The 27,979-nt window shown below is 38.0% G+C and overlaps 1 protein-coding gene across 2 annotated transcripts in view; it reads right to left on the reverse strand.

Moving 5' to 3' along the window:
* NSMCE2 (NSE2 SUMO ligase component of SMC5/6 complex) overlaps positions 1-27,979 on the reverse strand; it is a 211,004-nt gene that overhangs the window by 69,497 nt on the left and 113,528 nt on the right. Inside the window, exon 5 of one of the 2 annotated variants that reach the window (XM_076005032.1) lies at positions 45-27,962. The exons of the other annotated variant lie outside the window; for it this stretch is intronic. Within the exon in view, the coding sequence (XP_075861147.1) occupies positions 27,775-27,962 (188 nt within the window). The 3' untranslated portion in view covers positions 45-27,774. Of the gene's footprint in view, positions 1-44; positions 27,963-27,979 lie in introns of those variants that run through there. 2 annotated transcript variants of the gene reach the window in all.

Consider the following 27,979-nt stretch of genomic DNA (forward strand, 5'->3'; position numbering starts at 1 on the left):
CCTCCCTCCCTCCCTCCCTCCCTTCCTTCCTTCCTTCCTTCCTTCCTTCCTTCCTTCCTTCCTTCCTTCCTTCTCAAAGGTTCATGGAACTTCTACCATTTGTCACTCTACCAGGCACTATATATACAATGAGGAACAATATCCATATGAATCTGCCTTTATCAAGTTTACAATAAAATGAGAGTATTCCATTATTAATGATTCTATGATCAGTGGTAGGAGGAAGGTGGGCCAAGTAGAAGAGTCAATGTGAGCAAAAGCAAAGTAAAAAGTGTGTCCAGAAAACAATCAGTTACCTGGTTTCTCAGGAGTAAAAAAGAGGGGTTTTAGGGTGTGAGGAATGCAAGGTCAAACCAACAGAGCAGAGTAGGACAACTACTCTGCAACAGCAAGTTACAAGTAGATCAGAGTAGCAAATAGATTTTATCCAGTGTCTCCCTTCTGCTCAATTGGTAAGGGCTTCCTGGAAGGCTGTACTGAACTCATGATTGTCAATGTTGGCCTTGGGCACTGCAGGGGCTGGGGTAATCTATGAGTGGTGGATTGGGCATTCTTTGTCTAAATGAAATGGAATAGCCTGTGTTTGTAAAAAAGCCTCTTCTGGAAGAATCTGTGTATTTCTTTGGCAGAGACCTAGAGCTCTAGAGGAGGAAAGAAGATCCAGAGGAGGAGGCAGACCTCTGGCTGACTGATGGCACAGCAGAAGGTCATGAGATCAAAGGAATAGAGGGTGCTGGTGACTGCTCTAACGAATTGCCTAAGCATGGAATTTAGGTTGGGCTGAATCACCAAAACAGAGTTAATGGAGTGGAAAAAGTGAAGGAGGCTGGGTTTTGCAGGCAGAGAGTCCTGGGTTTGAATTCCAGCTCTTCCACTTATTAGCTTGTTATGCCACTTAATCATGCTGAACCTTAGTTTCCCATGATAAAAAATCTGGATATTAATACTTATAGGGTGGTAGGAATGAGTAAAAAACACTATACACTACCTAAAACACATTAGGTGGCTCAATAAATAGTACTTCCTTTCCTCTTTTCCTGAAGTGACTGGAGATAGAACATTTTGTAGGTCTAGAGAAAAGGAATCAAAATTTGAGGAGTAGGGAGAGTGAACATCCAGTGTGTCTGGGCAGGGCTACGCTGGGCAACAGAATATACAAATGAGTCGATTTCAGGAAGTGAGATGAAGATAACTCACTGGTTTGGTTGGCTGTCCCCTGGGCATGGTCTTACATGTTGGAGACCATGGGAAGATATAGGAGGAGTCAGGAGGGGTACTCTTCTGGGGGAGGTCACAGCCCACTGGACAAGATCGTTTTTAACCAAAAATTATAATGTATGATGACATGTGGCCAAGAATCAGGTACAAATGACAAGAGAGAGCTAGAAGACAGGGGACGAGGTGTGAGAGAAATTGGAGAAAGTTTCACAGAAGCTACAACAATAGTTGCATCAAAGGATATCAAATGCTTTCCAAGTGGAGTGAGAGACAGATGTTATTCTACAGAGAAGAGAGAATATGTGGAAGGGAAAGGGGGTATGAAGACATCGGCTAAGATGTGAAAATCACACGGGATAAAAGCAGGAATGGGGAAAATGGGGGTAAAAGGAGGCAGGTGCTAAAGCCACCTAGGATTACTCATTATTTTATCATTATCTTCAGATTGGCCTGAAAAATTACAAGACTAATAAAGAACAAATAGGTTTTTAACATTAGAATTCTACCCCTAGTCAGTGAAACTGAAGATGCATTTATCCTACATAGAAAACAATAAGCTAATAAACAAATAAGTTTGCATAGAACTGGAAATATTATCACCCATATGTAAAAAAATATCCAACTGAAAATTGGTAGGTGACATGGAGTTAATTGAGAGAAGAGCTTGACTGGCAACTTGGAAACAATTAGTTGTTTAAAGCTAGTATTGTCTTAAAAATAATTCAGTGAGCTAAAAAAAAAATCACTAAGTTGACAGGAATAAAATGAAATTAATACAAGGAACATTCACTGAATTTTTTCAAGTCCTGCTTTATTAATTTACTTTGGAACCCCCTTCATGTTTAATAAATAAGTTAAAAATAACTTTTTTGTTTCATTTTCATTATTTGTCTGTTTTGAAATCTTGAATGCTTGATGCTTTCTTTTGTACTTAGGATCTCCACTCTGCCAACCAGCATGGGTTAAGCATCCCTGTCTACTGGGAGTGAGTGGGGAAGGGCTGCAGAGCAGAAACACAATCTGAGAAGCCCTTGTCTCAAGAGCACTGGAAGTCCTCTGAGAATGACATCACCATTTATGCAGGTGAATCATCTGCAAAACACTCCACTTTACAAAAGGAGAGGTATTGAACACAGTACAAGTGATGCTGAATAGGGCAGAGGGAGGCACCTGGGGGAAGGCGGCTTTAGAAAAGCCAGGGCACCTGCTAGCTCCAGGTCCAGCAGGAGACAAGATTATCAAGGAATGACCACATTTGTGTGATCTCAGGACTCTTAACACATGATACGGCAACCCAATCTCACAGGTATAAAAACTAAGTCATGGGAAGGACACCAGCTGACCCCAATGTGCAATATGAGCAAAGAGCATGGCCAGATTTAAGATAAAGATCTTTAACTTTACTGTTCACTTCTTAGCCCACACTGCTAAACCGAGAAAAATTCAAAAGATGAGCCAATGAAGCATGACCATACTGTAGTATAAGTAAAAAATTAAATAAAAACCAGTTGCAATCTCAAATATATCCATAAACTTTAAGTTGGAAAGGTAGTTTTAAAGTACACTTTCCAATTTTTTGAACCAAAATCAAATTGAGGATGCTGTAGGAAGGCAGTTCAAACAAAAGCTAATTTTGTTTAATGAACTAACCAGGAAGGCATTGTGAAAGTATTGTGCAACTAAATGCTTAGCTAATTACTGTGAGATCAAATAACTGTTGCCATAGTTACCGCACACTGTTTTCCATAATAACTTTTATCACTTCAATAAATCTCTGTGACGCAACAAATATAAAAAGTTTACTGTAACATGACTATAATGTTTTGGAAGGCACACACTGGTGGCTGACCTACTGAAATTACCTTCCCATATTTGTCAGTGAACAAGGGATGGTACCAGTATCTGGTTGACTCAATATCAAAATGCTTCACTGGCTTCTTTAATAGGCTATAATACCTCAACAGTTGAATTTAACTGGTCCTGTCATTCAACATGAAAGTCAATGGCCTTTTCAGTATTATCCTTTACCTCTGAATGAGGATAAAAATAATAGCAACCATTTATGAAGCAATAACTGTCAGGTTCTATGCTAGGGAGTTGACATGTTATATCAAGACCTAACCTTCCCACACTGCTGTAGGATAAGGATCCTGCCCAATGTCACCTAGCTCCCTCTTGGGAGGGATTTCAGCCCAGGTCTAGCTCCAAAGTCAATTCTCTTTCCACCATAGTATACAGCCTTATATTTAAAGAAAGACAATTTCTATAACTGTTTTATTGCCAATGTGTAAAGTATTAAAGTTATACCAGAATGTCACAGGAGACTCTGTGACACAATGACTGGTCTTTTAGCTGAAGTGATGTCATCGCTCCACTGGAAAATGAACAGTCTTTCCCTGGATGTACTACTATGAGTTAAGACCTAGTTATATTACTACCCTCCGCCCCTACATGTGGGGCTTAGTCATTTGGTCACCTTCACTCCTTCCTGTATCTGCCTTGCCCTTTTCTAGATCTAAATGCTGAGATTTTTGAACAAGTGAAAAGGCAGACATGACACGATGACATATCATACATAAGACTCCTAGTATGAATGCAATAAGATAAAGAAATTGCAGATTCAAAATTCAGTTCTCTCAATGTGTGGCTGTATAGCAGGTACAGTCACTGAGTATCTAAGGGTTTTCCCACCTGGAAAACAGGCCAATAATCCCCACCTACTAACTCACAGGGATATTATACAGATTAATTGGTTAACATTGAGTTATCTGAAGATCTAACATGCTAAGTATAATAATCATTATCAAGGTGGAACATAAAACATACATATGATTACACAGTCATTAAAAACCAAGACTGAAACTGGTATCAAAAGGTTATCCCACTGCAATAAAATCAAGCATCCTCCAGAACCCTGAGGTAGAAACCCTAGGAGCTCTGGCCTGTGAAACCTGATTCATACCTATTCAGCACTGTTGCAAAGGTCTCAGTTTTAAGGGGCCAAAAGCCCCATTGTTGATTTCCAAGATGAAGAGGTAGGATTCATGTCAGGGACTGAATCGGCCCATGATGACTCAGCTGCTGTAATCTTTCATGTTGGAGATAGCTAAAGGCTGACACCAGTCTTATGTACTCTCATTTAAGCCCAAAACTTGTCTTGACTCTACCCTGTCTCTTACTCCCTCCTATCTCTTCCATTCAACTGATTACCACTACTTCCCAAATAGCTTTCAAATTCAAGTCCTCCTTGATAGTAACTACGTCTGCCTCAAAAATACTTTAATCCAGACCCTCTCCATTTCTCTTATCACTACAACAGTCTTATAACTGGCTTCCCCAACTCCACTTTTCCCCCTCCCTTAAATCTATTCTTCATCCAAACCAGAATGTAACACAATGCTGATCATGACTTGGTCCTAGTTAAAACAATTTAATGCCTAATTCAATGCACAACATTGCCTTCTGGATAAAATTCAGATTCTTTAGCAAGTTGTATAAGGATGTTCATAAACTATGCCTTATATCCTGTCTCCTACTTCATTTTTTCCCCTCCCTCCTTGTATTCTAGTCACTCACTCTATTCCTTTAGCTCCTTATGCTTACTGCCACTGCATTTACCATACTGTATTGAAATTCTGGTTACTTGTAAAGAACCATAAAGGCAATGACTGTCCTTCAGCCTGCTATAAAATACAAACGTACTCAATAAATGTTAAATGAATAAGTGAGTGAATGAAAGCTTAAGGAGGACAAGTTAACCAGTTAATTTATTTTGTTACATTCTCAGCTTGGTAAAAGGCTTTTGAGCAATTAACTTGATTGATGTCTTTAACTATTGATGATGACGACTGATTCAGGACGTCCTGTTATTGATACTCAAGTGAACTAAGTTATCCTTTGCAATGCAGACCTACAAGATTGAAGTTTGCCTTCTAGGCTTAATCAGATCCATGAACTGTTCCCAAGTATAAAACAAGAGTATTAATGGTTTTGTAGAGATCTGTGATCATTGAATGTTCACATCTATCAGAACCTGTTTTAAAAAGCTTCTCTTCATCAAAGTCATGACAGGCACAGGAAATAAATTAATTAGGCAGGGAGCGAATACAGAGGATTATCATTTACAGTTTTGTTTGCTACACAGATACAGAGAAAAACTTAAAGAAATACAGGATGTCATGGAAGAACATTTTTTCCATGGACCGGGGACAGGGGATGATTTCAGGATGACTTAAGTGCATTACATTTATTGTGCAGTCAGACCTCTCTGCTAATGATAATCTGTATTTGCAGTCGCTCCTCAGTGCCAGCATCACCCCTCAGGCATTAGACTCTCATAAGGAGCATGCAACCTAGATCTCTTTATATAGATGAAGCTTTGCTCAACCGTTCACCTCCTCCTGTGTGGCCTAAATCCTAATAAGACAACTTGTTATTAAGACTCAAGTAAACTAAATTATCCTTGGGGACCGCTGCTTTAACTAATAGATCATGTTGATCTGTAGAAGACTTTTGAGTGGGAGATGGCCTAATCTAACCCATATTTCAAAAAGTCTAATCTGACACCATTATGAAGGAAGGAGAAGAAATTAGAGACAGAGAAGGTTAACATTTGGTTAGTGAAATTAGAAAAGAAAGAAAAGGAGGGCTGTGAGATAGGTGGCAAAGGAAATTGTCATTAGTAACAGGAACTTCTATCAGTTGTGAGGAGAAAGAGGTTGTAAAAAAAAGGAAGAAAGGACCCCAGGGTTTTATCATGAGTGCCCTAGAGAATGGTCACTCCATTAACAAATACATATTTAATAAATAAAATAAAATAAAACAAAAGGAAAAGGAACTGTTTGAAGAATAGAGGAAAAGATGATATATTCAATTCCAAACATGTGTTCTTTGAAGCAGTGGTCTAATGAGCAAGTAAAACATCCCTTAAGGTTGTTGGGGATGCAGACTTGGAATCTGGGAGAAAGATCAGGGCTAAAAATGAATTATTTTGAAATCACATATCCAGATTTAAATCAGGAACAAAGGAGAGGACTGAGAGGCACACACATCCTTTGGCTAGAAAGAGGAAGAAATGTCATAGGAGGAATGGTCTGAGATGGGAGGTTCAAGATCCCATAGCAGGGCAGAAGCCGAGGGAGGAAGTAATTTCAGGAAGAGTGGTGAGGCCAGCAGTGCCAGAACCTGCAGATCTAAACCCATGAGTAATCACAGGAGTAGTCTTGAGCTTAGAAAACAAAAATTGAGATCCAGGAGGAGGAAGAATGTTAAAAAGTAGGAAGCTAAAATAAGAGGAGGTTCTATTGGATGACCATTGCATGAACTTTAATCAAAGTTAATCTGATAGATGGTATTTTTCCTGGGTAATGAGTAGACATTTAAACCTCTCATGTTTTATTGACTTCGAAGCCTTTAAAAACAACAACAACAACAACAACAACAAAAACCTGGGTGATATTATAGGAGAGATCATGGCTTATTTTTAAATATGTTCTTTAAGTTTCATAATTCTCTTTTGTTTCCACAAAATATGAGCTTCTTGTGCATACCTACCTTTGCTTATTACCCCAAATGGATTAAGACGTATTTGATTCTTTAACTTTGAGTAATAGAAGCTACTTTATATTAATATAGGGCTGATTTGGTTTTATGTCCAGTAGCATTCCAGGGCAAGGAAATATTAATAGTATTTACCTTGACTACTGAGTTTTTAGCATCCCCTTAAATTTTGCATCTGCGGCAAGTACCCTCACTCTCCCAGTCTGAGATTTCTCATTGGTACAAATAGTAACAATGGAAACAAAGAAATGCCAAGTTCACAGGGTTATTAAGAAGATCAAATGAGGTATCTGCAAATGTCAAGGTACTGGAAGAGGTAAGAACATTTTTTAGCTTTGTTATTATTTTATAAAGAGTTAATAATGCTGAAAGGTGGCATAATACAACTCCCAGAAAACAACTCTTTAATAAATTGTCCTACTTTTCTCTCCTAGCCTATGCCAATTTTCTCTGGGCCTTTCAGGCTCTTACATGGGTCTGAAGTAGCTTCAGGAGTAACGTGCCCTGTCCTGGGACATGCTACATGAACAAGTGAGTGACAGACATGGATGGGATTCCACAGAAGATACATACAAGGCATCTTCCTGAAATACCAATTTTATCCATTCTTTTGAGGATTATGTCTTGAAAGGAATATAAATGGAGTAGAAAAAAGAAAATAAATGCCAAGATTAAAAAAGAAACGTCAATGAAATTTCATCTTGTGACAGGCCACTTTGAGCTATTCCTCAGACTTCCCAAGAACAAGCCCCTCTACTGCTTTTAGGACTTATTCTAGGGAGAGACTGGGAGGTCCTGATCTTGGGACATCCATCATTGTCCTGGACTACACTTGTCTACATGTTAATGTAAACAACATTCAAACGGCCAGTTATATGCCAGATACAGAAAATCTGGAGATGAATAACGTATAGCCCTTGCTTTCAAGAAGCTGTCTATCTGGGGTATTAGAGCATCAGAAGAACTCTAATGTTAGACTGTAGCTTTTATTGATCCAGAACATTTGTAGTGAGTGGTAGGTATTAGGCACTGTTCTAAGCAGTGGGGAGACAGCAGTGAGTGGAACACAAAACACTCTCTATACTCTAGATCTGATATTTGAGAGAGATTCTTGAGTTAGTCCAGGATTGATATTATTCTACAGCCCCTCAGACCCCTTACTTCATTCTAGAGCATCAGCATGCAGACCTAGGACCCAGCAGTAAATTAAACATGAAGCTGTAAGCAAATTTTTAGTTTCCTCATAGGAAGATCTGTTTTATGATCCAGTAAGTATAAGCAGGCATTCCGATGTCTAAGAGAGGGCCCCTAGAACCATTACAAAGCCAAATGGACATCTCTATATAGATCCTTGGGAAGCTGCAATGAAGATAATGATTTATATTTGCTCACTTTGGATTTTCAAATCCAAGCCTAGGTTTCTTGAAAACAGATATCATTTCCTACCTTATCACCTTCTCAAACCCCTTAGTCTGGACACTTAATCGTTACTTGTTGATTTAATGCAGTGTATAGACTGAATAATGTTTTCTAAATGAGTTTTACTTGCTTTAGCTGTCATTTCCCCAGCTACCTCATACAGAAGTCCCTGCCCCATGTACAGGAAGTGGGGTAGTTACACGTGTGGAGGAAATGGTAAGGCTGACCAGCTTAAACACACAGATCTATTAATAGATCTAGTTCAAGAGAAAGATCTATTCTCTGATAAGAAGGTACTCATCTTCAAGCCTTCCCACAGAGGCAATGAAATGGTCAAAATCACTGTCACAATTTCAAGACTACTATTATACTTTTCATTATATACTGCCTGGTACTTCCAAAGCTCTTTCAAAACCACTATTTCATTTGATTCTTACATCAAAGCTATGAAGTAAACAGGGTGAGCAATACCATTGCAGAGAGCAGGAAACTGACACAGAACAGGTCTCACCTGAAGGTACACAGCCTACCAGTGAGTTTAGGAAAAAAACTAGACTCCCAATGTCATGCTTACCCCATGACCCTGGATTGTGGAGCTAAAAGCACTGAGTTCCAAGTTTTAAAGTGCCTGGCACAGAATTGGCACACAGTAAGCTCTGACTGTCTTATTTCCTGTTGTTACCCTGGTTTCTGGAACAATATTTGGCAAATGAATGAATTAATAATGAATGGGTGAATAATAATGAATGGATGAATGAATGGGTGGCAAACTAAAGAAAGGTTTGACTCATATACTTTAGCTATACAGACAGTACCTTTCATAAAATTAGACAAAATTGATTCCTAAATATTTTTCAAAAGCTTCTAAACTTCTTTTCTTACTTTTTTATCTGATTAGCTTTTAACCAAAGTAGTTGTTTTCGTCTGACCTATTTTCAAAGCTAATCTTTAAATTCCTTGCTTATGAAATCTTAAGGATTAAATATCTGTTCTATAAAAATATGTAATGGCTCAAGCAAGAAAAAATTCAAAAGTGTAAGTACACTGATTACATTTCTAGAATTCAAGATACTAATGAAAGAGTTATATTAAAATACCTTAAGTGTGCTGAATCTCCAATGAGAAAATTTAGTTGCCAATATTTCAAAAGCTACTCAAGTTATAAACCCAATTACCTAAGAATAGTACATAGAAGCCAAATTGAAAAAGTGAAAAAACTAGATGCTCCAATAAACAATAAAGGCTTTATGATAATGGATCTAGACTAAATTTAAACATCTAACTGCAGTTTTCTGACAGAAAACTAGAGCTTTAGCATGTCCAACCTTTGGAATTTAATCACCATTCCTTTCTTTTCCTAGATTAACATAGCTGGAGCTTAGCTTGCACAAACTTGCTCTGCACAGTATCCAGCATAATAGTGATTGTCAATAAATGTTAAACAATAAATTTTGGACAATTCCACCAAAAATTACCAGTTAGTACATGATTCCGTAATGACTATGGAATACTTTGGTTGACTCACAAAACAGTGATTTTCCTCCCTTCTTCACTGAAATGTAAACATTGAGGCTTCCTTGTCAGAGCTATTGAACACTTTTTCTCAGTAGTCTTCATTCAGCACACTTATCTGTGATATAACACACCCAACATTTTGCCTTAAAATATCTGTGCTGTAGGGTATATTTGAAATTAGAGAATTAAACTACCATAGACTAGGAAGAGGCGCATCTACATCAAATCCTCATTATATAGAGCAAATTCCAGCCCAGAGAGGAAAAGTGAACTATCTCTGTTTCAACACTCACTGAATGAGGGAGCCAGCAGGACTAGAATCAGATCTAGTGGGGAAAGCAACAACCACACAAGCACAGTCACATGTATATATTTAGACCCAACAAATCAAAGTAACCTGTCCTACACTGTAATCATACTTCTGCTAAAGTGCTGTCTTGGTGGAGTACTGCTACTCAGATGACTTCATCTTTAATTTACCCTCTGGTTTCCATTCTGGAAAACACATCTTCATACTGGGCTAACACCAATGACTTAGCCTAAGGAATCAGACTCTCCCAAGTAAGGTCACATTTAGGGGCCACTCCCTTCCACTATACTCTGACTCATCATAGAGATATCTCCTCCAATATTTCTTGATATGAAACCCAAGTCCAAGAGCAGTATAGTAGGATGCATTCCAGCTCTGCCTTTGACACTGACTTTGGCCTCTAGAAAGTTACTGAACCTTTCTGGAATGCTAAAAAAAATTTATATGAAATATTGATCATATAACTTTTATGGCAAATATTATATATCTGGCACTGAACTAGACATCTTAAATGTAGTATAATAATATCTGGTCCTTAAAAAGTGACAGTTACTGTAGTAACCTTATGATCTCACTGAATCATCTCAACTACCTTCCCAAAGGATGGTATGATTATTTTTCCTATTTCACAAATAAGGAAAAGTAGGCTTAATTAGGTCTCACATTATTTTTTCTATTTTGCAGTAGAGGATCCTGAGGTTCAAAGAAGCTTGCCCAGAGTTTGCCTAACATAACTACTTACTGAGTTGCTAGGAAGCAGCAGAGTTTACTAGGCTTGAAACCTGCATCTAGCTAACTCCAAAGCCCATTGCGGTGGACATTGTGGGGCACCATCCTGATGCTCTGTAATTAGGAGACTATTAGGGAATGCTACTGACAGAAAGCCCTCTGCTCTCAGTCCCCTTTGGGGCCACCTTGTCCAAGGCCATACCCCCTTCCTGGGGTGACCAGCATCCAATGGCTGGTCGGTGGGGTATGAAGGCCTGGCCTCATTTCCCCACCTCAGGATAGCTTTGAAGAGTCATCTACCTTCAGAACCCCTTCTAGGGTCAGCTTGAAGTTTCTCCTCAGACTGCATCATCACAGCTTGACTTGACTTCTCCCTCTGCCTGATCCTGCTTTCTTCTCTTCCCTTGTCTTCCTTTCCTTCCACAGATCCCAAGAGTACTCCCTACTAAACTTCTACACTCTAATCTCCAACTTAGAGTCGGGTTCCCAGAATACCCAACCTCTAATACCTGTGTTGTTTTTGCTCTACCAGGCTGCTGCCTCAGTTGCCTCACTTTATGATAAGAGGTTGAATAGAGGAACCCAATCTAGTTTCCAGCCCTAAAACTGCGGTGTGGCATATAGCTGAAAAAAGCTAGGAGTTGCAAGATCTGATTTCTATTTTTATCTCATCCATTTACTAGTAGCATGACCTTAACCTCTGAGATTCAAGCTTTCCAGTCTACAAAATGAGATAACATTACCTACTCTTTCTCTTAGAATTGTTAAAAGCGTCAATTTGTAAACTACAAAGCCCACATAAATACAGCGATTGTTTTTATGATGATTATTACTGTTCAATTTGTGGGAGCTGCAATAACAGAGGTAGAACGCACAGGTAAGATGCTGCTATCCCACAATTCCCTGGGGAGCACTGGCTAAAAGCCCTGTGGTAGCCTTCACCTTGAAGAAGCCCGTCCCTAGCTAACACAGGACTCTCACTTCCTTTCTACAACGCTCTGCAAGCAGGCCAGAAACTGCTGGGGTCCAACGGTCAGCTGTATGACCACAATGTCTTATAGCAACGAAACTTTGGGCAATCTCTTCTAACCAAGTCTTTCCCTTAAGTAACATCTAGCTACTGAATAAAAGGCAAATCACATTGCCCCCCTCCACAGTCCTCAACCTCTCATGTAAGAACATCCAACCTCATTACATCCTCCTTACTACCCCCATCCTTTTCCTCCTCTGAGTGTTCTCCTTGGTAGCTTTTCTCATTCTTGCTTCCCTTCCAGAACTTTTCTACTTTGCCTTCTGGAACCCTCAAGTCATTTAAAAAAAGAAAATGAAACCAACGCCCTCCTGCTTCACACAGAATGCCCTATCTTCTTGCCTTAAACAAAGCTTTGTTCTCACCCAGGCCCTGCTTCCTGCCCTGTGAAGGCTATCCATTTTCCTCACCTCTTAGACCAATAGAGCCAGGAAAGGGGGACAAATGGGATGAGGGTGGGACATTCCCTCGAATAAAAGCACCTAATTATGAACAATTACTAGTCCAAACTATTATCAACTAGGCCTCTGGGTCACCTATCAATCATTCTTGCCTATTATGAGCCAGCCATTGTTTCCATTTCCTTAAAAGATTATTCTAAAACTCATGATTCTCTTCAAGACAGCTGTCAATCCCAGCTTTACTACCTTCCCTCAGTGAACGAACCTGTCTTCTATTTTATAGGAAAAAATTAAGTCTATCAGCTATGATCATCAATTTCCTGCCGTACTTGTATAAAATCATTTTCATCTGTACCCACCCTCATTGTATGCCTTCAACTTCAAAGGACTGCCCTGACCCTCTGCCCTCTATCTCTAATTAGATGCTACTATACGAGCCACATCTTCTGATTCTTCTCTCTTCACCCTCCTCCCCTTTAATGGCATGAACTCCTTGGGCCATAAAAGTATTTATATATTTTGTATCCCCCCCAAATCAACAACCATCACCAAAAACCTTCTCTCATGCCTCTGTGTTCTTCTTTAGCTATTCTTCATTCCTGTGGATATATCATCAATGTCTGTTTTACTACTTCCTGTTTATATCTGGCTTTACCTAGCCTGGCTAAAGTCACCAATGTCCTCTTATCTATCTTCATCTTGCTGGGCTGGTTGTTAACATTTGACATGGGAGACTATTACCGTGTTCTCAAAACTCTCCTCCTTTGGTTTCTGAGACCACCTCCATTTTGGTTCTCCTAGACTTCTTGGATTATTCCTTTCCCATCTCTTTCGTGGGTACATTTTCCTTTAACCATCTTTTAAATGTCAAGGTGCTCCCCAAGTTTTATCCTCAGCCCTCTTCTTTTTTTCACTGAACATTCTTTCCTTGGGTGAATCTGTCCATAATTTCAACTACTACCTTTGTGATAACGCCAAATCTTTCTTTACAGCTTACATCTTCTTTAATTTTTGACTTGTATTTCCAACTGCCTCTTTGGTATTACTACATGGATGCCACAGACTTCACAAATCCACCATGTCATAGCTTTGACCCTGAATGATACTCCTCAAATTCCCCCTCACTCCCCTCTGAGGGCGCTGGCATCCTTCTTCACCTAACTAAAGAATCTGGGTCCTTCCTTCATTATGTCCTTTCTCTCAACAATCACTAAGAATTATTCCTTTTACCTTCTAAATACTTTTATTTTTTAAGCCCCTAAGTATTTCTTGAATCTACTTTCTCCTCCTCACCCCCATGACTATAGTCTGAGGTAAGGCCCTCATTGTTCTTGCAGGAACTACCGCAATGGAACTACCCACCTGGTCCTACTGCTTCCTGTCTCAGTACCCCCAAATCCACATTCCCACCATCAATAGAAGGGTCTGTCTAAAACACAAATCTGATCAGATTGCTCCAATGCTACATAAAACAACAACAACAAACACAAATTGGCTGTACACAGTGTGACTTTACTTGGCATGCAAGGGCCTCCATGATTCAACCTTTGCCTGTCTCTCTGGCAACATAACCAGTATTTCCTATCCCCAGCTTTATGGTCTGGCAATACCTAAGTGCACACTATGCTGCTTCCTGCCTCTCTACCTGTGATCACACGGTTGTCCTTTCTGCCCAGAACACCCCACCCTTTCCCCCCAATGTGGTTAACCCTTAGTCATTCAAGATTCAGTTCAGTTGTCACTGCGGAAGTCTTCCTTGATAATGAAGGATGGATTAAGTGTCTCTCCTTAGTGTTGCTGTGATACACAGTATGTTTCACTGTCATTGTAATTCATCATTGTTTCAAAATTATTTATGTTCCAGCAACAAATCTCTCCTAAACTTTATGGCTTTAACACAACAGTCACTTATTTGCTCAGAATCTGCAAGTTGGGCAGGGTGCAGTGGGGATGACCTGTCTCTGTTTCATGCGGCATCAGCAGAGCAGTTCTCCTGGAGCTGGAGGATCCACTTCCAAGATGGCTCACTCATACAGCTGACAAGCTGGGGCTGGCTGTTGGTTCCTCTCTGCCTGGGTCTTTCCACAGGGCAGCTTAGGCTTCATCACAGCATGGTAGCTGTGTTCTAAGAGTGGGCATCCCAAGAGACAGAAAGTGGAAGCTGCCAGTTTCTTAAGGTCTGGGCCCAGAAACTGATATGGTGTCACTTCTGCCATATTCTGACACTATTTACTTTAGTAAACTGGGTTCCATTTACAGCTACTGTTGTAATTCAATTATTTGATGATGTACCATGTCTTGGTAAAATGTTTTGTGGCATACTAATGACCCAAATACTATGCACTGACATGCACCTGGTCATTAAATAGAATATGAAAGAATGCTAAAGACCTTTGTTTTTAGATATCTTCAAACACGACTGATTAAAGCACAGATGTGAACAACAGGGGTATTAGAGTTCAAATTGTTAAATGTAATTATTCAAGTTGAAGGAAATGATATAATTTAATACTAATAAAATCAAATTATAAGCCTAATTCTATAATATTTTCTGAATTAAAAAAAATAACAGTTTGCTGAATTAAGAGAGATACCTAGAGATAGCCTTTAGAAACACACACTTAGAAAAATATTTATTCTTTTTTAGGCTTCCTGAGGAGCTTCCCAAATACTAGATAATCTGATAGGAGAAGTTATGATGACTAAGACCACCAAGAAAAGAAAAAAAAATCTCTGGGAACTGTCAATTAACTGTATACTAGTAGAATTTTACCAAGACAAAGTAAAATTAGTTTTCCCCAAAGGAATAAACTTTTTTTCCCCTCAGAATTTTTCTTGCACAGTGAAACATTTAGGAAATGCAATAGTAATTATTTCGTGAATCAGAGTGCCTGTATGACTTCATCTTAAGCTTTCTGGAAGAAAGGCACAATACTAATTTAGCAATTCCATAATATGGACAAGTCACATGAGATGCTGGTTTTATAAAACAAACTAAGAGGGATATCTATAACATTATTTGCACTCCCTACCCAACGTTTATGCAGTTACTACTTTTCATCCAGTATAACATCTGAGAAACTACAAAATCCCCTAGAAGAGATCAGAGTTAAAGTACACGGAAAAAAAACCAAAACAAATAAAACAAAACACCCTCTCTCAATCTAACTGCGATAATATATTGTGGAATTCCTCAAACACTCATCCACAAAGATTGCATCTTTTTTGCTCAGAGCAAAAAGAAATGCCGCTCCTAGGGGTTCAATGCTATACACCAGTACTTTGTCATGTATTCAGTATGAGCAAGGCTTTGGGCTGAGCACAAAAAAGGCTCAGAATCTGCATACACCTGCTAATTTAAATTCTCTAGCAGATAACACAGTTTAACACCCTTCAAGATAAGGTAACATGCAGCTCACATAAATGTATATAAGCTCCCATCATAGTTCCCTATTTTGGATATAACCTAGCTCTACTTAAAAAGAAATGGCAGTACCCTGGAGTGGGACGGCAGGGACAGTTATTTCTTTCCAATCCAAAATAGCAATATATAAAATAATAGTAGCTATCATTGATGAGAGCTTACCATTTGCCAGACATAGCACTAAGTACTTTACACATACTATTTCATTTAAACCTTATCACAATCTTAAGAAATAAATACTATTAATTCCTATTCTACAAGTAAGAAAACCTAGACTTAAGGGGGTAAAGAAATGCACCCAAAGGACTCAAATAGTAGGTGAGACATGTTAAATAATCCTGCCTCTGCTCCAGGAGCTTGAGCTTTTAACTCCTGAACTCTCCACCTAATTGGTAACTCTCCATTTAATCTATGCACTGCTGAAATACACTATAAAAGTTATAGTCTATAGACTATAGTCTATAAAACAGACTATAGACTATGAAATAGACTATAAAAGTTAGCAAATTATAAAATAATTTAGAAATGGATAAGCACAATTGATTTTATTTTTTCCTCTTTTGCTCTGAAGGAAAGCACAATTGATTTTAAAATCATCAACTACCAGATTAAAATATTCCTTCAGTTATAAGATGTCCATTATTTTATGTACTACTAAGAAAAAAATGCTGTCAATAAGACCTCACTGTTAGTAAGACACATGTCAATTTTTGAGATATTAAAATGTGAGAAAAGATATGTCTTAAATACAGTATATGTTATTTTCACCTGTTTGTTCCTTTTCCTTTCTATTTACCACCCCTTTTCAGTCAGGGACATTACCTTCTCTTTACTAGCTTCTTAAAAGTTGGTTATCCCAGAATTGGTTCTGTCCTCTTTTTGCTGACTACTCCCTTCCCCTAAGCAATCTCCTCTATGTATCTACAGGGCTTCAACCCTCTCCAGACGGGCATCCCTAAGTATATTTTCAGTGGACTCCCTCCCCAAACTCCAGACCATATTTCTGTGGTTTACCTCCAAATTGATATTATATAAATCTCTTAAAATCAGCATGTTAAAAAGCCTAATCCTAAGCTTTCTTCCCCTTCTGAGGTCCATGTCCAGTAGTAGCAGTATACTGTAGGGAAAAAAAGTCTTTAGACTATAGGTCTAAGTTCAAATCCCAGCTTTGTAAGACCCTGGGCAATGGATTTAACTTTGCTTTCAAAAGCTTCAGTTTCTTTATCTAAAAAGTGGGGCTAATAAAGATAGCTTGCAGAAAGTAGTAAATACTAAATCAGCTAATTTAAGAAAGTAATCCAATAAATGGTTGCTATTTTGCTATTAAGTTAACGATATTGTGAATAGTATTGGCATTGGGTAAAGAGAATTAAAAAAAGAAAGTTAATGAGATTTTCTGCCCAGGAACTTATGTTGGAAACTTGGAAATATCACTATCTTCTAGCTCTCACTCAAACTCCGTATGTACCCATATTCTATTGATTCTACCTGAAGAAATATTCCTTCCATTGTGTGTAAACTTTAACTTTCCTCTCTTTTGCATTAGTATTTAAGTATATTCTTATGTTTTCTTTTTGAAAAGATCTATTTATTTCATCAGTTCATTTGTGGGTATTTTATAAACTGGAATTTTTGTTTGCTTGTTTATTCTGTCCCCTGCCTCCCATGATACTTTCTAATGGGCATGAGTGGTACATAACTTTGAACATACATATATATAAAAATTCAAATCATTTGTAGGCTTACCATCAAAGACAACCACTTTTAATAGCTATGTATGCATCTTTTTAGATTCTTTTCCATGGGGTATATGATAGATTAAAGTCTATTTTATAAAAACAGGGTTATATTGTGCATATTGTTTTATTGTCATCTAGTAAACATTTAGTGCATATAGGCTAATATTAATGTTATAATCAACATTGTTATCAAGTGTCAACATAAATAGCACTGTTTTAAAGATCAGGATTCAAGCTGATTTAAAATATAAAAACCAAGAAATGGTTGAAAAAGACAAGTGACAAAATAAATGAGAATCAGCAAAAAATGATTATCTTCCCCCTGCCTTTAATGTTTGAAATTTAAAAACAAATCCCAAACAAAATATTAAAACAATGTCAAATTTTGGAAAAAAAAAATTTTTTTTTTTGCTTAAAAACTTTCAGCCTGTGATATCTACATAAGGGCCGAGTAGTCTTGCTTGACAGAATCTTTTCACTTTAACCAAAATTGTGTGGGAAAGAGAACTCAAAGCACGCCAGGCTGATCACACTCATTTGTTTTCACAGTCACAAATGGAGAAATCTAGCCCTGCAAACGTATGCTGGTGAAATGAGTAGGTGGCATTCAAAGTCCATTCATTTGTTTTGGAGCAAACAGGGAAATGTTTTGCTCAATATTTCTTCAAAGTGACTTTCCGGAAGATATTTTGTCAACTGAATGAAAACACAGTTCCAAATACTCACCACGAAGATCTTCAGGCAAAGACTACAGATAGGGGAGAAAAAGACTCCCCACAAACTCCAAATGGATTGTCAGCTGTGATGTGGAGAAGCTATTATACGAACTTATTCTGCAGACAGATTATGTTAAATTTCTCCCCTCTCTGAATTCATCTTCAGGAACTCGTTTTTTTGAGCATTTTAAAATGAAGAGACATGTTTGGTACAAGCATGACGGTTAGGAAAGTAGATACCGGGACCAGGCTGTATTTCAATCCTGACTCTGTCAATTACCATTGCTAGATGCCTACAGCAAGCTACTGTGAGCCTTCTGTGTCTGTGTCCTTCCCTGTAAAATATGTAAAATACTGTCAGCCCCTACTTCCCATAATTGTTTTCAGTACTGTATGAAGTAACATACCTCAAGCACAGGGACAATACATTAATAGGAAGGACTTGAAAAATGTTAGCGAGTCTCATTAGACTGGACTTTCACTGTAAAAACTTAATGTATCAAGTAATCACATAATGATATTGGGTTTTGTCCCTGAAGTTTCCTTTCCTTCAAATACATCTTGCAAATGGTATGCTTTGCTGAATGCTTGCAAGCTTGAAGCAGATGCTTCTGTCCTTATAGTCTCAGAAACAGAGCAACACTATCCTTCAGCTCATAAATCTTTCCAAGCATGCTTCCTTTTGACATGATTGAAAAGGTCTAACAGAACATAAGGTAATATAAATATTCATGGACTGTTTGTTTTCATAGTTTGGTTTCAATTTTTACCATTAAAATCTTCAATCCATCTGTAATGTATTTAAATCTAAAGTATAAATTTTAGATTTAACATATTGTTATTATAACATTAACCAGTGGCTCTGAAATTTTTTACTAATAAGCCAACTTTTCCCCACTCATTTGAAAATCTATTACACACCAAAATGTAAATGGAAAATCTATTACACACCAAAATTTTATATGCACTTGCTACAGTAGTTGTTTATTATCATTCTCCCATTGTAACCTAAATTTCACAAGGAAAGTGGCCACTTTGGTTCACTGCTGGTTCACTAGCATCTAGAGGAATAAACGCCTGGCTCACAGTAATGAGGGAATTTGAAAATGGCTTTCCTCATGAACTCTTAATGTGATTACCATATTATGAATTTTCTAATGATGAACAAATGCTACATAAGTAAGACAAATCTTAACTGATCATATTTAGGATTCTTTCAATATGCTGCCAGATTTCATTTGTTATTTGACTTAAGACTTCCTATATGTAATTCTAAGAGGAAGTGTTCTTAACTTTTAAGAAAAAGAAAAAACAGAATTTGGTCATAGTACAGCAGTGTGACTATAGTTAACAATACTGTCTTTTTTTTTTGTTTTTTTTTTTTGAGACAGAGTCTCGCTTTGTTGCCCAGGCTAGAATGAGTGCCGTGGCGTCAGCCTAACTCACAGCAACCTCAAACTCTTGGGCACAAGCAATCCTTCTGCCTCAGCCTCCCGAGTAGCTGGGACTACAGGCATGTGCCACCATGCCCAGCTCATTTTTTCTATATTAGTTGGCCAATTAATTTCTCTCTATTTACAGTACAGACGGGGGTCTCCCTCTTGCTCAGGCTGGTTTCGAACTCCTGACCTCAAGCAATCTGCCCACCTCGGCCTCCCAGAGTGCTAGGATTACAGGCATGAGCCACCTCGGCAGGCCAACAATACTGTTTTGTATACTTGAAAAGTGCTAAGACGGTTGATCTTAAGGGCTCTCACCACACACACACACACACACACAAAAGAAAGAGAATAGTAACTATGGAGGTGCTAGATGTGTTACTTAGCTTGATTACAGTGATTATTTCACAATGTAGACCCATATCAAAACATCAAGTTGTATGTATTAAATACATGAAATTTTTGTCAATTATGCTTCAATAAAGATGAGGAAAAAAATTTGGTCACAGACATCCTAGCTTCATAAAATGAAATGGGAAATTTTCCATATTTTTCCATGCTTTGAAATAGATTAGACAGCATAGAAGATTTGTGTTCCTTTAAAGTTTAGCAGAATTGACTGATAAACATGTCTAGAATTTGCATTTTAGGAGAGGGAGGAATCTTTCTTTAAATCCTAATTTTGTCAATGTCATTCATAGTTGTTAATCATTTTGAGCTGATTTTGGTCATTTAAAAAATATTTGGTCATTCATTTTGCACACTGAGTTTACTGTTATAGAGTTAAAAATTTTAGTTTTCAAGTATTTTTATTCCTAATTTCATGCTTTTTATCTTGATTTCCCTGTTTCAATCTTCAGTAAACTAGCCTTAGATTTATCAATTCTATTGTTTTTCTGTTCTTCAAATCCATTAATTCCCGCTATTGTCATTATTTTTTCATTTTCCTATCCTTAGTTTATTTTGTTGGGATTTTTGTTTCCAGAACTTTTTTCCTAGCATTGATGTTTGGCTCACTTATATTTATGCTGTCTCATTTAATAAAAAGCAATGCTTTCCTTCTAATTTAGGTAAAACCTCCTCCCTCCTATACATTTTGATAAGTCATGTATGCTCTTGTCATTGATTTCTGGGTCATTTATTTTAGATTTTTTTAAGAGATGGGGCCTTGCTATATTGCCCAGGTTGGTCTCAAACTCCTAGGCTCAAGTGATCCTCCTGCCTCAACCTCCGGAGTAGCCGGGGACTTCAGGCGCCTGGCTCTGAATCATTTTTAACTACAGTTTTGACATATCCTTTGACTTGAGTTACAGATAAGTTTCTTTTTCTAACTTTAAGTGGTTATTATTTTTGTTAATATTGTATATAAATGTGTATTTGTCAGCATTATGGTCAGAGAATGTGGCAAGAACAATTTCAATGTTTAAAATCTCTTAAAATTCGTTGTGGCCAGTATAAATCTTATAAATATTTAATTGATTTTGTAAATTATATACTTTCTTAAGCATACAGAATACAATGCATAGTTATTATATTAAATTAACCTTATTGAGTACTCTCTCCTCTGTATCCTTTTCTGTGTGTGGGTGTTCATTTGCTCTGAAAAAATAAGCTTGAAATTGCAACAGCAGTGGTGGCTTTTCCTGTACTTCTAAAACATGTTTTGAAAGAATGAAAGTTTTGTGATGATTGCTTTTCCAGTGTTTACTGAATTTTTAACAGTAAAAACTAACAAAATTGCACAGTGTGATTTTTTTGCTTCTAATTCTATAGTAACAGTAGTACCAAAATCTTTTTCTGTTTGCTGTTGTCTTGTATGTATTTCCAATTTCTCCATTATTATGTTTTCTAAAGGTGAGCCTCTGGATCATATTATGGTTGGATTTTAAAAAAAACAAACAATTTGAATCCTTATTTTTTAACAGAATAGAGGTAGTTACTGCGTGGTAATAAATATGTTTGGTTTTAATGTTAAATTATATTTTACTTTTTATGCTCCTAAAATGGTTTCTTTTCCCCAGCCCCTTAGCCATATAGACTAAGTTTCTCCCCTCTCTTAACCAACAGGATGAGTAACCGAGGAAGTAACCCATCCTATTTCCACTGTGCTACTGCTTAACTTTAAACTTTCTTTATCTTGTATTTCTTTATCAATGCCAATAATATAACAGTATTTTTGGACTCTCCTTGCACTCTTTCATCTTTCTCCTGCCTGCCAAATTGTAGAGGAACACTTTATAGCTGTAGATCCATTATGAGTCTGTTACATCAATGGTCCCTGAACTTTTTGTCACCAGGGACCAGTTTCCTGGAAGACAATTTTCAATTTTTCCATGGATGGGGTGAGAGGGGAGCTTGGGGAGGGAGGCGGAGCTCAGTCGGTGATGCAAGGGATGGGGAGTGGCTATAAATACAGATGAAGCTTCACTAGCTCTCACCCACCGCTCACCTCCTGCTGTGTGCCCCCCCCTTCCTAAGTTTCGTGGAAGACAATTTTTCCATAGACTGAGTGAAGGGAGGTGGAGGCACAGCTCAAGTGGTGATGTGGGGCCCAGTTCCTAACAGGCCATGGACCAGTACTGGGCCACGGCCTGGGGGCTGGGGACTGCAGTGTTACTTACATTAGTCCTTTTTGGGGGAATCATTTATCATTAGCATTACAGCTCACCACTATGTTAACAACAGCTAGTCACAGCTAATTCTGTGTCACTTTAAAAAATACTCTGATGATAACTTCTTCCCTTTATTGGGTTCTTTATTCTAATTACTTGTTTGGCTCCAGCATGCTTTTGCAAATTTTTTGCTCAGGAGAGGTACACATTAGTAGGACTTTTTTTTGAGTCTTTCAAATGTCAAAGATGAGCTTTTTGTTGCCCTTTCAAGAAAAGATGCCTCAGCTAGTTGTATGCTTTGAGTAACAACCGTTTCCCCTCTAATATCTGAGGTGATGCTCCACTGTTTTAGCATGTAGTGATACTAGGTAATTGGATACAAAGTTATTCTCTTTCTCTCTATCTCCTCCCTCATTCTACTCTATCCCACTTCTACACAATTGGATGCTTATAGTTTTTCCATCTTTGAAACAGAACAATTTTGTTAGAATACATTTGAGTAAATCTTTCATCATTACTTTCTTTTTATTCGATAACAGCTTTATTGAGATATAATGCACGTATCATAACATTGTTGAAATTTTTTTACTGGGTACCCATAAGCCCTTTGTGTGAAGATTTCCTTTTCCTAAGGTAAACCTGCTTTCATTATTAATATTGCTACTGTTGTTTTTGAACATTCCTTCTTCATGTCCTCAAGTTTTCCTTTAGAAATTGCAGTACATGGAGCTCTGGGCTGTCCTTTAATATAATCTTTAATTCATTCACTGTTTTAGAGAACTCCCTCCCACTCCAAACCAGCAATATTTGTTTACTTCAAGAAACTATTTTTATTCTCAGATGGTTCCTTTTCCTTGCTTGCCTTTCTTGATTTTATCAACACAATCACTCCTCAAATTTCAATGAGAAAAACACATTAGAAATTTTCAGAGCCTTTTTAAATTTATTTTTGCAGAGTCTGTTTCAAAGGAACTCAATTGCTATGACTGCTCACATAGGCATATCCTATTCTAACAGCCAAGTTTCCCACATCCAGTGACTTTTCCATATTTGCTTACCCATAAAGAGTCTGTATGCAACCAGAATTGAGAAGTGAGAACATTCTATCAAAAATGCTGTGGGGTTTTAATCAAATCTTTTAGGTTCGAGAACAAGAGAAGGAAAAGGTGGGTGCAACTTAAAGATTACTCTCCTATGTCTACCACTGTAACCTACAGCCAGCTAGCAGTGTCCCTTCTGCAGTTGGCCTGACTGTGCCAACAGTCACCCAGAGAAGAGCTCTGAGCCATTGGGTGGGAACGTGTTTGTGCTGTGAGTGGGGGAATCCCTTCTCTAGTACCTGTGTAATTGCCAGAAGCTCCAGGAGTTTCAAAATAAGTTCTCTGCCCCCTTCTTCTCCCACTGCACTGGAGTTCACCCAGGTCTCTAGCTCTTGTTATTGTAAGTTGATGGGGCATTAGTGAGCACAGGTTAGGGTTCCCCTTAGCATGGATGAACTCTGGTCTAACAGGTTCTTGCTAGAACTAAGTTTTGTTAAGCTAGGCATTTTCATGGCACCATTTCCTAGTTGTCTGCAGTGATAGGGACTTTTCTTCTTAAATTCATTTGGCCATTTTAGAGGAGATACAATTGGGGAGGGATGGTGGAGGTGGTGGTGAACATGTGGAGTTGCACACGTAGGCTCAGGTCATCATCTTGAACTAGAAGCCCATCCAATATGCCCTGCAGCTGACTGTTGCTGCCATGCTGCTTCTCTTCCCTTCTGTTCCACTGGCTCCACCTTAGAACATGCTTTACATTCTTTATACTTTCCTGGTTTCCTCAACAAGGTCCTACTCTCGCTCTAGAATTTTGCCAGGTTCGCCTCTTAGCCCTCCTCTCCTCTCATTCTATGTACATTTCCTGGGCAATATCATCCACTTCCTGGCTTCAACTGTCATCTACAGCAATAGTTTTCAAACTCCTCCCATGAATATCGATCACACAGGGAATCAGTAACATCTCTCTTTAGACACAGTGATTCTCAACTGGGACATCCTGAAATCTCACAAGGAACATTCAGAGCTTGAAGAAGCATTTCTCATGCCCAGCGATCTTTGGCCTGAGGCACCTGTCTGTTCCATCTCTGGTGAAAGGCATCATCATCCACTGAGTTGTCCACTTCAAAGGCCTGTAAGTCATCACCACTAGACTTGAGGACAGAGAGGGTATCTATCTTGTTTACCACCATACCTAACAGAGGTGCCTAACACATAGCAGCTCAACGATATTTGTTGAAGGAATTCAACAAATGAATTCAATGGTTAAATTCTGTGATTTTCAATTAGTATCTTTTTCACTCATCCACTTCTTTTCATCTACAATATCAGCACTTAAGTTAAAAATCATTACAGTTGTTTACCTGGCTTACTACCACAGTTTCCCAGGCTCCAAATCCTGCCTCCTCCAACCCACCCCTATGCTATACTCAAGAGTTAATCTTTTTCAGTTACAGATTAGTTCTTATCATCCCTCAACTTAGGCCCTTTAAAATCAAATCCAAATTTCTCAATGTGACACATGAGTCTAACATTCTTTTGACTTTATACAGTGCATTCCTTCTTTACTTAGAAGAACAACTCAGACATCACTGTAAGGAGAATTTCTTGATGCTCAAAAGCTGAATTAAATATTAGTCTGACATGCTACCCAAAGTATCCTGTATTTCCCTACTACTGAATCTATTCTATATTACAATTGCTTGTTTACTTGACTGTCTCCTCAACTTCATTGTAAATTTTCATGGGCGTGTGTGTGTCTTTTTCACTGTATCTCAGTGTCCTGCACAGTTCCTGGCACAGAGTAGGCATTCAGTGAGTATCTGGTGAATGAATATATTTTGAATTTCAGGTTGAGTATCCCAAAATCTGAAATGCTCTAAACTCTGAAACTTTTTGAGTAATGTCAACATGATGCTCAAAGGAAATGCTCATTGGATCATTTTGGATAGATAAGGAATGCTCAACTGGTAAAAAATAATGCAAATATTCCAAAATCTGAAAAAATCCAAAATCTGAAACACTTCTCTATTTTCAAGTGACCATGGGAGGTCGTAACCTTGGAATTACATCATGGGACAGGGATCTGACCCCCGTGGTATACATAAATAGACATCAGGGCTTCATGAACACTATGAATTTGTCCCCAACATTTTATATTTATATACATCTTTTTGGAGACTATTTTCAGGCTGTGAAAAGAACATGCTAAAGTGTGTTACAAACTAACAAAACAAAATGTAATACATACAACATACACACACATACAGGGTTTACTTAATGATATCAGGCCTTGTGCTAAAATTTAAAGGACAAAAAAGTAGAAGAGTTAGAGTGCCAAAGGAAAAGTAAAGAAAAATAGATGATGGCAGAAAAAGAACTTAGAAAGGCAGAACGGAGAGAGAAGAGTAACCTCTGCCTACTCTGCCATTTTATATGAAGTCCTTATGCAGCCAGTATATGCAAGGTTGGCTTTACCACAAAGATGTCAGTGTCTGAAGAAAGCAGTATAATTTTTGAAAACTGCAAACTTTAGTTTGCCCTGATGCTGCCCAACTTCAGGGGAGTTTTGTCCCACAATCCAGTTGTCCTTTCAGTTCAATTCAGTGAATCCCTGTCTAGACCTTGACCTTTAACTGAAGGAAAGAGAAAAGAAAAAGGCAGACAGTGGCCTCGCTGTGAGCAGGCAGAGGCAGGGATCAGAGCTGGCCCCTCATTCCTTACTTCTCAGCTGACCGGCTTTCTCTGGTGCAAATCTACTCTTTTGTCTTTATTTATAGTATAGTTTATGTACTTTCCTATTTGCAGGAATTTGGATAACATATCATGTACTTTGGTAAAATGAGAAAATACATATAAATTCTAAAAAATACAGGTAGTTTTGAGAATTCTAGTAATATTTTTCTAAATGTTGACTATGTTCAGCCTCTCGTCATTAATCAAACATTCAATGAAGGAAAAGGAATATGATATATATTTTTTATTTTGAGATAGGGTCTTACTCTATTGCCCAGGCTGGAGTGCCCTGAAGTGACTGCAGCTCAGTGCAACCTCCAACTCCTGGGCTCAAGCAATCCTCCGGCCTCAGCCTCCTGAGTAGCTAGGGCTACAGATGTGTGCCACCACACCTGGCTAATTTTTCTAATTTTTTTTAGAGACAGGGTCTCACTATGTTGCTCAGGCTGGTCTTGAACTCTTGGCCTCAAGCGATCCTCTGACCTTGTCCCCCCACAAAGTGCTAGGACTACAAGTGTGAGCCACCATGCCTGGCCTAATTTGTAAGTTTTTACATCAGCATATAACAGATAATACTGGCAGGTTTGCTTTAAAAAAAAAAAAAAAAAGCTAACTTTTATATCATAAGATACTATTACTAAGCCACTAAGGTATAAAAAGTACTTTTGAGTTTTCCTCTCAGAAATGGTAACAGGCTTGATTTTGAGTGTTTAATGCTACTTGGCCTAACTTCCATTATTGTAGAGTCTACATGTAGCTACTGCTCTTACATCCAAAAAGTCTCTAGCTGTGAAACCAAGCTTACTCTCATGGAGATGAAACTGGACCCTCTTCTTCATTAGCATCATCTTTTATCCAGAAAACAAGGAAAGCCAGAGGATGGGAAATTTGGTCAAAGGGGAGAATTCATTGACTCATTAATCAGCATCTAAATAATCAGGAATGGTCCATAATTATCTGAATAGCAATTTAGTCCCATCATGAATTTATTATATGTACATTTGTTATATGTATAACAATTCCACAGTGTCTTACTGTAGAACTCTAATTGTATAAACAAAATTTTAATTGTTAAAACAGTAAGAGTTTTTAAGAACCAAGTCTGTAAAAACTAAGGTTTTTCAAGATTCTGTCTTGAAAGAAGATAGAATCTTTTTCAAGATTCTGTCTATCCTATTTGAATTTCTGTGAAATCTTAATCTACTGTTAAAAAATATATTATTTTAATCATAGTGGTAACTGAGAAATTGCTCTGAGAAATTCCTGATAAAATTTTTTTTTTAAAGAGACAGGGTCTTGTTCTGTCACCTGGGCTAGAGTACAGTGGTGTCATCATAGCTCACTACAACCTCAAACTCCTAGGCTCAAGAGATCCTTCTGCCTCAGCCTCCCAAGTAGCTAGGAGTACAGGTGTTTGCCACTACACTTGGCTACTTTTTTATTTTCTGTAGAGATGGGGTCTTACTACATTACCTAGGCTGGTCTTAAATTCCTGACCTCCAGCGATCTTCCTGCATTGGCCTCCCAAAGTGCTGCGATTATAGGTGTGAGCCACTGCACCTGGTCAGATTTCTGATAAATTTATGGTGAAATTTAGTGATCAGTTATTCTTGCTGTGAGTTAGTGGGGAAGAAGGAGGAACAGAAAAGAAAGGAAAAAAAATACTGTTTAACAAAGTTGCAGTTAATACTGTACTTATTTGATATATTCTTCTTTTTTCTTTAATTCCAGGATTCACTTAAGAGTTGGTAATGGGTTTTACCCTGTTATCTGCACTGATATCCTTTTTGGCAAGTGTTTGATAACCTTGCTGTTAATGATTTATTGAAATCTGGTTTATGCTCTGTTATACTGATAGATAAGCAGAGCACATCACAGAGAACTTGTGTTTTATTTTTTTCCATAATAGTGTATGGGAAATGAAGCCCTTTCACATGCTATTGGGACTGTTTTGAGAAAAGACAGATGAAAATGGAAGAAAAAAATTCTATAACCTCGTTCATTTCCTGCTCTACTTGCATCCTTATCCTTACTCTTGGCCAACTCATTGTATCTTCCATCTTCTTTAGGTTTCACTGCTGCAAGAGAGACCTGG

This window comes from Microcebus murinus, chromosome 7, assembly GCF_040939455.1.
Source record: "Microcebus murinus isolate Inina chromosome 7, M.murinus_Inina_mat1.0, whole genome shotgun sequence".
NCBI lineage: Eukaryota > Metazoa > Chordata > Mammalia > Primates > Cheirogaleidae > Microcebus > Microcebus murinus.